The sequence below is a fragment of the Cajanus cajan genome, chromosome 6 (genome assembly GCF_000230855.2).
Source record: "Cajanus cajan strain Asha chromosome 6, NIPB_CcT2T_4, whole genome shotgun sequence".
NCBI lineage: Eukaryota > Viridiplantae > Streptophyta > Magnoliopsida > Fabales > Fabaceae > Cajanus > Cajanus cajan.
The window spans coordinates 15,462,501-15,473,159 of NC_138522.1; the positions used below are offsets into that span (position 1 = coordinate 15,462,501).

The 10,659-nt window shown below is 35.0% G+C and overlaps 1 protein-coding gene across 1 annotated transcript; it reads right to left on the bottom strand.

Moving 5' to 3' along the window:
- Nucleotides 1-550: 550 nt before the first annotated feature.
- LOC109813376 (B3 domain-containing protein At2g33720) lies at nucleotides 551-2,111 on the bottom strand. The gene has a single exon (XM_020377554.2). It carries the CDS (start codon nucleotides 1,669-1,671, stop codon nucleotides 1,096-1,098), a length of 576 nt encoding a protein of 191 aa, XP_020233143.1. The 5' UTR covers nucleotides 1,672-2,111; the 3' UTR covers nucleotides 551-1,095.
- Nucleotides 2,112-10,659: the final 8,548 nt, after the last annotated feature.

The following is a 10,659-nucleotide window of genomic DNA, read 5'->3' on the forward strand; positions in this document are numbered from 1 at the left end:
TACAAAAGTGTAATACTACTTAACTGATGAAGGGGAAATTTCACTGCAAAAGTGTGATACAATTTAACTAAGAGTAAATAAATTATAATTTTTAAGAGTAATAAGAGTAAATAAATTATAATTTTTAAGAACTATGAAATGTTAGTTCGTTAATACAATTTCAAACTAGGGTTCCAAAATAACATTCCTTTATTCAAAAACTAAAGTTTGGATAATTTATGATCAAATTTCAATTATTATTAGATGAAATTCTTCATGCTTTAGGTTAGAGAATGCATAGCTTCTCATCATATTCTTGATATTCAATCATTTATCTAAAGTCAGGTTTAAATGTATATTTCATGTAGCCAATTTACACTAAACAAAAGCATGTTAGTATAACTATATAAGCTAAAATAGTTGCTCCAATTATATGCTTAAAAATGAAATCATAACCAAGGATCACATTTGTTATTTCATGTGATATGAAATCTAAGAAGAAATCATATTTGAACAATATAATTAGTCTCTTCCTTACAAAATGTTATTTAATTAAGAAGGATGTGTGAGTACGCCCTTTATTACAATAACCTTTCAAATCATGACGACTTGTAATTGAATTACAAGGTTCAAAGATTTTAAACATTTTAAGGTAATCATGTATGTGTCAAATAACATGTAAGAGTTGTATAATTAATTCTATATATACATCAATTATATTCTTGATGGATGTAGTTCCCTCGTCTTCAACCAAGAAGTAGTGTATAATCACTCTACTAGTATATTCATGGTACTATTATAATAATAAAAGTGGGGATTGAACAATCTCATCATGTAACACATTCATTATTTATGGATTATGAATTAAAGTTTCAACCACACACATATACTTCATGCTAAACCTAGGTTTATAGGATGAAATTAGCAATTGACAATAATGAAAACAGGAAAATAAGAGGATTTCATAATAGCAATATAGAAAGTTGGTACTAAATAATTAGTTTGAAGTACAAGCTATTGCAACAACATTATTGTAATTAAGTTTACATAAGCATATATATAGGTAATTTTTGTGTTTTTCTCAATGATTTGAAAGTAAAATAAAATTCACACAAATTAATTCTCTGAAATAACTCGTTTAAGAACACAAAAATTGAAAACATAATTATATGGATCCCAATGAAAACCAATCTCATCACCTTTCTTTAGATCTCTTCTTCTCACGAAATCTTGGTTCCATTTTCCAATAAGAAAGTAGCTCTTGGATGAAGACCATCGCTTTAGAATGAGTTGGTGCATGGATTTTGTGTCCATGTCCCAAACACTAACTGGGGACCCTTCTTCGGTTTCTGCAACTCTTACATGATCTACACCCAATATAGGAAGAATTTGTTTTTTGACCAAATATGCAGCCAACAAGAGTCTACTTAAGATTACCAAATCACTATCAGTTATTGTCTTCTTGATCTTCCATGGGTCATCGTAAAACTTCAATGTTGTTGAAACTTCCGTGTTCATCTCTTCTTCATTTTTGTTGTTGCAATATCTTCTCCTTGGTGTCCTAAGGCTAGAGGACTCACATATGGTGGATTTTCTCTTCTTTTGACACTTCTCTCTTTCATCTGCATGAGGATTGCTCATGATGGAAGGGATGAATGTCAACTTTGATAGGATTTGTGGTTTTAAACTCATAAGAAAAGTTCAAAGGGCTTTGAGTGTTTCCATAACTAGACAAGTTCCTATAACATTTTTCTTTGTATTTGTGATTGTGAAATAGAAGTGAAGGCTCACTTGCTCTTTCTTTCAACATATAAATGGATTTCTCATCTTTGTCATAGCCAGTAGAAAGACATTTCTCATTTTTCTTTTCTAAAGTATAATTGAGATAAGAATATCCAATGTCACACAAGTTATTGTCAATTTTCAACTCATGCAATTATAATTGTTTTAGAAAAGAAATATTGAAATTTTCTTAATTTTTTTTGTAAGAATAAATTATATTAATTAGGTCTTAACCCACTTTCTTAAGAGAATTAAAAAAAATTGTTGACACAAGAATTAAAATCTAATTAATTAAGGCTCTTGAGAAGAAACATGATAGAATGAATAGAAATTGTGAATCATAATTTAGACCTCTCATTTAAATCTATATCTTCCTTGCTATTGGCTACTGCGTAACCCAAAAATTTTCGATCTTGCGACCTATGGTTTAGACATCCTTTTAAAAGACTCATTAATTAAGGAATGTCCGGACACCAGACTAATCCTTAATTAATGGTTTTAAAAAATGAGTTCATGGAGTCGCCACCAATATTTTACTTAAAACATTGGAAAAAGAAAAGGTTTTTAAAAGTTCAATAATGGCCTTGATAACCAGAATTGAGTTCGGGGGTTGGTTATGTGTAGGGAAGGTATTAAGCACCCATACAACATCCTTAATCGGTACCCTATGATGAATTTAGCATTATGAATGATAATAATAGAAATATTAAATCCCTTTTTATTAATAACTATTTACATGCTTGAAATTTAAATTATACAATTAACCCTAAAATGTGTACATGATTATTTTTATCATAATAGTATTTATTAGAGATAAGAAATACAAAAAGAGAGAAAGAGATTAACTGAAATACCTATTGAATGAGATCTATTGAATCTTCAAAATAGGAAGATTTTAGGTGCCTTGTGGCAACCTTTCACACTACAATATGCCTCACAAAATCTCAAGAAAAACAAAAAAGAGAGAGAAAAAAATAGAGAAATTTTGAGCTCTAAGGAGTCTAGGCGAAATTTGGAGCCCGGAGAACTGTGCCCAAGCTGTCTATTTACAGACTTCAGAAAGTGTCCAGAACGCCCCGTTCCAAAATCGGAATGGCCCATTCTGGATATGACCGTTTCGTGTTAATTTTGTAACTAGAACGGCCCGTTCTGAAACTAGAACGGCCCGTTCTGAAACTAGAACGGCCCGTTCCAGTGATGAGATTAACACAATCTTGGTTAGGTTGGAACGATCGTTCCAAAGAATGATTTTTAGGCCTTTTTAATAACTTGGAACGGCCCGTTCCATTTTAGGTTTCAGCCCTTTGTTGAGGAATTTGGAACGGCCCGTTCCAATCTTAGAACGCCCCGTTCTAATTTAGGAATAGCCCGTTCTGGTTTTGGAACGGGCTATTCCAGCCTAAGATTTTTAGGCCTTTTTCCTGGTTTGGAACAGCCCGTTCCAGACTAGGTTTTTAGGCCTTTTTTAGTGGCTTGGAACGGCCCGTTCCTATTTTGGAACAGCCCGTTCCGGGCCACTAAAACCAATTTATTTGGGCTTTAGGCCTTCTGATGTCCTGTCCTATTGTTTGCATGCTTTGGGAGCTCCTTCCCTTCATAACAGAGGTCCATTTCCTTGTTTATATGCCCCCGGACGAAATTGGGTGTCTACAGCTGCCCCTCTTTGCTTGTCCTTTGGAATAGTAATGTGTTTCTTTTCCAAAGGCAAGTAAAGACGTAGACATTTCGTTCGGGTCTTCTCTTCGTCTCTTTGGTGTTGGCACTTCTGCGTTGTTTCCCTTAGATAGGTGTATTTGTTCGTATCCTCACCCTTTAGAACAGTTGTGTACTCTATTGGGTAACAAGACTGACAAACTGTACACCTGATCTTCAGTCTTCGAGTAGAAGCTCCATTGTCTCTCTTGTGATAATGTGTTCCTTTATTTGTAGCTTGTTGAAGATTGAGTATTTTCGTAGCTCAGCCTCTCCAGGCTGGACTGATATTTAGGGCTTCAGTCAGCCCACTCTTAGGTCAGATAACCCTCATTGTTGTTGAAGTAGTTTCGTAGTTGAGCCTCTCCAAGATGGATTGATATTTTAAGGCTTCAGCCGACCCACTCTAAGGTCAGGTAACCCTTTTTTTTGTTGAAGTAGTTTCGTAGCTTAGCCTCTCCAAGCTGGACTGATATTTTAAGGCTTCAGCCGGCCTCCTCTAAGGTTAGGTAACCCTCTTTGTTGTTGAAGTAGTTTCGTAGCTCAGCCTCTCCAAGTTGGACTGATATTTTAAGGCTTCAGCTGGCCTCCTTTAAGGTCAGATAACCCTCTTTGTTGTTGAAGTAGTTTCATAGCTCAGCCTCTCCAAGCTGGAATGATGTTTTACGGCTTCAGCCGGCCTCCTCTAAGGTCAAGTAACTCTCTTTGTTGTTGAAGTAGTTTCGTAGCTCAGCCACTCCAAGTTGGACTGATATTTTAAGGCTTTAGCCAGCCTCCTCTAAGGTCAGGTAACCCTCTTTGTTGTTAAAGTAGTTTTGTAGCTCAGCCTCTCCAAGCTGGACTGATATTTTAAGGCTTCAGCCAGCCTCCTCTAAGGTCAGGTAACCCTCTTTGATCCTGTACTAGTTTTGGGGATCTAGCAACCCTTTCCGTGCTTGTACTTGATGTCTTCTTGTTGGTGTTGTGAGATGAAAGACTGTCCCCAGGTGGATGGGCAGGAAGATGTTTGATGTGCCCCTGAGTTGGTGGGCAGAGAAGTGGATGGCTGGCAGGTATTCCAATGTTGCCCCTGCCACTTGAGTATTGTGATGCCTCTCCAGGCGCCTTCATTATGGGATGGTTGGTAAGAGTTTGGTGTTGTTCTTGTCAAGGTGAGTATTGTGATGCCTCTCCAGGCGTCTCATATGGTAAGTTTTTTTTTTTTTTTGAATGTCATTTTTGTTTAGCTTCGGCTTTTTAACATTTGAAGCTTGCCTTTTTTGCTATTTTTCTAAATGCTTCGACTTTTTCAACATTTACAAAGCTTGCCTTTTTCTCATGTCATTGCTTTTTCTCTTTATTATCATCATTGGTGGAGGGATCTATTCCATGACGATGTTATCTGCTGAATCTTTATTGATGAGTATTATTTTGGAAGCCATTCCTGGCTTTGGTAGGAAAACATTCTTGGTCTTGGCCTTTTCATGAATCTTCCATCATTCGGTTGAGGAGTAGGGCGCGATGGCCTCTTCATGCTTATGGGTTTTCTTATTTGGTTGATTCCATTCTATTCCATTGTTGATATGTCTTTGCTTAGTGGGCACATAAAATCACTTGGGTTGTTGTTTGTCACCGCTTCGACTCATGCTTGGCTTTTGAGCTTTTACGAGTGCTTTGTCCTGATGACTCCTCTGACCCATAGCAAGTACAATGCATGGATGCAATGAAAATGCAAGACAATAATGATATTATTATTATTTTTTGTGTAACGCCCTTCCATATGCCCCTACCTCATATGCATGCGATGCAATTTATGCTCATGTGTTTGTTCCTAAAAAATGTAATTATTTTTTTTATGTCGGGAAATTAACCTGTACGCTTTAAGGTTAATGATGAAGATTCCTTTTTATCCATGTCATTTTTGATTATTGTCAGGATGTGTTCCTTTGATCCCAAGCTTTTAGTGGCTCATTGATTATCCAGTCGATATGTAGTCAAGCGTCTCCCAGCTCTGTTTGGGGACATCTCGATCTTCCCTCTATGAGTATTCACTGTGCATTTTCCGCGTATCTTTTTGGTACCATTTTAATGCCATAAGGGTCAAGAGAAAAGAAGGAAGGAATGTTATTATTATTATTTTGTTTTTTTCAAAAGGGGTTGTTAGAAGGGATTTTTCAAAAAGAGTTTTTTAGAAGAATGGTTGGCCTAGGTAGGCTTTGGTGTTTAGGGTTATTAAACAAAACATATATTGCTGCAAGGAAGCTATCATTGTGTTTTAGCCTTTTTTGGAAAGTGGAGTGATGACTTGGGGTCGTGCTCTGATTGAATGATTCCCCGACCTGCCTTTCAGTTTTCAACTTAAGTTGCTACTTTAACGTCTTAACTTTTGCCTAGGTCACTCGAGATGTGTTTCCTAGCAGACATTTTTCTTTTGATGCTTACTTTTGCCTAGGTTACCCTTTTTGATTATGGGCCCCATAACGGATCTTGCCCTAATTTTGTGCAATCCCCTTAGTGGGTTTCCTGTCGGGCCTTCATTTTTGCAACATTTGTGTGGGACGCCCTTATTTTTATTGAACCCTAGTTATGTTTGGATTCTTAATTGTTCCTTTGTTATCCTTTCCATGCTATTATCGAGTAACATCTTTGTCGCAAATACATTTTTTTTATTAAGGGTTGATGGACGAGGCCTAGAGTGAATATTAAAAGGGAGAAAAGAAATGAAAGAGTGTTATGGCATTTAAAACAGTACTTCCAATTTACACGTGCCCCTTTAGCAAAGCTCAGAGGCCCGGGCATGCCCCGAGTTCGTGATTCGTACACGGAGAGATAGACGGAGGTTTCCCCCTAGAGAGTCATGGTTGATGATTGGTCGTACTACTTTAGGAACACATTCCCACTTACTTGAATGTGGGTGTTTTGAATTTAGAGTGAGACATTTATAGATTCTTGCTTCTCAAAGGGAATACTCAAGCTGCCTTTCGGTTTTCAACTCGAGTAGACATTGCTTTTTTTATATATATATCCCTGACTTTTGCATAGGATGTATCCTATCAGGATTTTGATTCTTTTACCCTAATTTTTTCCTAGGACGCCCTTTATGGGTTTTCGTCCTAGCGGGTTTCTATCATGCAATGCCTTTATTCTTCAATTGGGTTTTGTTGTAATTCCCTAGAAGCAAAGATTCATTCATTCTTGATCATTCCTCATATCCCAACAGTTGTCATTTCCACATGGGGAACTCTCGGTGTTTGAATCGTCAATTTGGGCGTGTTATTCCCCTCAGTCTTCTTGCACAATTACTGGTTTTACGTGCTTCCAATTTGATGTATCGAGTTTGCACTTGATTACCAGTGATCTCATTATTTGATTAACACGGACAGGTTAGGTTTCCCTTTTTATTCTTATTTATTATTTACAAGGAAGGCATATTATCTATATGAAATGCAAAATAGGATGCAAAGGTGATTGAGAAATTCAACAAATATCATTCTCATTGATTTGTTTTTTTAGAGAACATTCTTTGTACAAATCTTTCGGTGCACTTTGACGATGTTGTAACAAGCTACAGAAGCTAATGCTTGAATGATGTCCCGATAGACATGCTTGCTTGTTCATTGATTTGCAATTAGTTCTTATTTCTTCTCAGATTCTCTTCTTGCTATTCCCATCAGAAGTAACTGTCAATAGGATCTTCGGGTTCACCACTATTTTGGTGATTGCCAAAATTTTCATCTTTATTGACAAGGTTGATGAGTCAGAGAAGAAAGATGCAGTTTGGAGTGATTTGATAACGAATTGGAGGTGTAAGGGAGCTTATCATCAATTTTTTTTAAACTCTCTAGGTTCATGATTTCTCGTTCATCAGCGGAGTTTTCTTTAGCTTCCCAAACTATATTCTTTTGAAGCAAATTCTTTTTCTCTCTCTTTTTTATTTTTGCTTCAATTTCCTTTTTTGCGTGCCTCCTTTTCGAAATTTCAAATAATCTCGTATTTGGGTTGAGGAATGAAATCTTTCTAAATTGAAAGATGTCTGAGAAGATGTAGACTTTGCCTTCTGTTGAAAGGATGACGAGAGTCCAAAGTCTAGTAGGCCTCCTTAGTATAAGGGCACACAATTCTTGTACTTTAGAATGTTCTCCTTTCTCAAAAATCTTTACATACTATGTGTCTTCCATTTTCTAATGAATGTATATGCTAAACTAAAAGATGCATGATATTTGTTTTCTGCCTAAATTTTATCATTTTTTTTACTAAAGGGGAATGATGCATGATTTTTACTATATATTTATTTGTTTTTTTGTTTTTTTTTTTGAAATAAAGTATCTTATATGATGCTTTGAGATTTGGGTATATAGAAGGGAGTTAAAAATTTTATCATATTTTTTTTATTAATATCTATTTGTTTGTAATTCTTATCCATTTGAACTAAATAAACACAAACAAATGCAACGCACATATGCTCAAAAAAATGTACACCCGCGAACAGTCATGTTTAAATCCTTGGTTTGTGGTCCCTACAAGAAAAGTGCATTGTATAGGACAGTTCTAATCTCACTGGTCTTAAGGCCCCCAAGGTGCTCTCATTATAGGGACCCAGTATCTCTGTCGCCATCACCTGGCAAACTCTAAGGTCTGTCGCAGTATTTCAGGCTAAAGTAACCAGTTATCACCTTTGAGTGTGATTTCCGACAAGGCTCGCAGGCTCCAGGGCCAAACATGGGCCGGTCATACGTCAATCACTCCCTATGTTTAATACCCTTATTCCCCCGGGTGTAGGGGGAATTGTTGTGTGCAAAGGTTTGTGTACAATTTTTATTCAAAAAGATGTAGAATTTAAACAGGCAAATAGATATTAAAGCCAAACAAATAAAACAAACAAAGTAAAGGGGAAAAATAATTAAATTATTATTTTTATTTTATTAACTTCATCATTTATATGGGCCTGACCCACTTAAAACGTCTCTAGTGGAGTCGCCATCTGTCGCAACCCAAAAATTTCTGATCTCGCGACCTATGATTTAGACATCCTTTTAAAGATCTCATCAATTAAAGAATGTCCGAACACCAGACTAATCCTTAATTGATGGTTTTGAAAATAGGTTCTATGGAGTCGCCACCAGTGTTTTACTCAAAACATTGGAAAAAGAAAAGATTTTTAAAAGGTTCAATAATGGCCTTGATAACCAGAATTGGGTTCGGGGGTTGGTTACGTGTAGGGAAGGTATTAAGCACCCCTACAGCGCCCTAAATCGGTACTCTATGATGAAGTTAATGTGATAAGAAATAATAAATTAAATATTAGATCCCCTTTTATTAATAACTATTTACATTCTTGAAATTTAAATTATACAATTGACCCTAAAATGTCTACATGATTGCTTTTATTATAAACAATATTTAACAAAGATAAGAAATAAAAGAGAGAGAAGAAGATTGACTGAAATTCCTCTTGAACGAGCTTTATTGAATCTTCAAATATGGAGATTTAGGTGCTTTATGGCAACCTTTCACACTATAATAAGCCTCACAAAACTCAAGAAATACAATAAGAGAGAGAGAGAGAGAAATTTCGAGCTCTAAGGAGTTTTGGACGAAATTTTGGAGGGGTCTAGAGAACTGTGCCCAAGCTGTCTATTTATAAACTTCAGAAAGTGTCCAGAACGGCCCGTTCCAAAATCGGAACGGCCCGTTCTGGATCTGACCGTTTCGTTTTAATTTTGTAATTGGAACGGCCCGTTCTAAAACTATAACGGCCTGTTCCAGCGATGAGATTAACACGATCTTGGTTAGGTTGGAACGGCCGTTCCAAAGAATGATTTTTAGGCCTTTTTAATAACTTGGAACGGCCCATTCCAGTTTAGGTTTTAGCCCTTTTGTGAGGAATTTGGAACGGCCCGTTCCTATTTTGGAACAGCCCGTTCCGGGCCACTAAAACCAATTTATTTGGACTTTAGGCCTTCTGATGTCCTGTTCTATTATTTGCATGCTTTGGGAGCTCCTTCCCTTTATAACAAAGGTCTATTTTCTTATTTGTATGCCCCGAACAAAATTGGGTGTCTACAGCTACATATGATTAGGGTATCTCCAATCACAAAAGGCACTATATTTCTTATTTAAGTATGATATCATAGCAGTTGTTAAACTCATGCCACCGATAGAACAAAGCAATATGTCACGTTATTGACCAAGAACAAAATTATGATCTAATCCTCCTTTTTGATCGTGCTCGTGTTTCTTGACAACAAATCATGACTCTGGTAGATTCTTTTATCACTTAAAAATGATTTTGATTCCTAGTGAAATTCTGTAAAAATATTTTTTTAACAATAAAAAATGCAAGTAAAAGTTATGTGAGTAAAACACAATTAAATTTTTAGCCAAAGAAAAAATAATCTGCATAAAAATATAATAATATTTATCTTGTGATTAGGATAAATATTTGCAAGTATAAGAATCATATAAATATAAATATATAAGTTATAAAGATAATTAATTACATCAAATAAAAAGTAGTGAGAAACTTTTATGGAAAATAATTTTAATAAAAAAAATTCATCTGAATATTAATAAACTTTGTCAGAGCAACAATGGAATTCATCCTGATGTATTTGTTTCCTGCAAATTAATTAATTAAGGTTGCATAATTAAAGGTGTGCCATTTGGTTTGAAGGGTGTCAAATCTGCATTGTATATAATTTAGAATGTATTATTCTAGCTCTATGCCAACCAAGTTAGGATGGTAGAGTTAACATTAGTCATCACCTTACTGCCCATTTTTTTCTAAAAAAGAAAAAAAAATAATAATTTAGTATGTATGAATAGATAAGATACGTGCCACAAGGAAATAATATTAAAATGAGATAACGCCTCAACTTAAAAATAAAGGACTTTTTTATTTATTAAAATTATAATGATAATAAAAAAGTTTGAATATTACCACTAAGTTGATCCCAGTAGCACATAAAAAAAAATATATAAAAAAAAACTTATCATTAATATTATGAGACTCATTTGACTGTATGAGATTGGATATGAAAAATCAACATTAATATAAATTTAAAAGTACTTAATGTTATAATTTTGAAGAAAAAAGAAACGTTAATGTAAAAGAAAATTGAAATTTTTTAGAGAATTTAAAATTTAGCAAGATTAATTATAATAATACAAAATAATAGTGAAATCTTCTTTACAATGAAAAGGAGAGTAAAAGTAGACTTTTATCTG

Excerpts from the sequence above, each read along its gene's own strand:
- LOC109813376 (XM_020377554.2), bottom strand. The coding sequence starts at position 1,671 with ATGAGTTTAAAACCACAAATCCTATCAAAGTTGACATTCATCCCTTCC.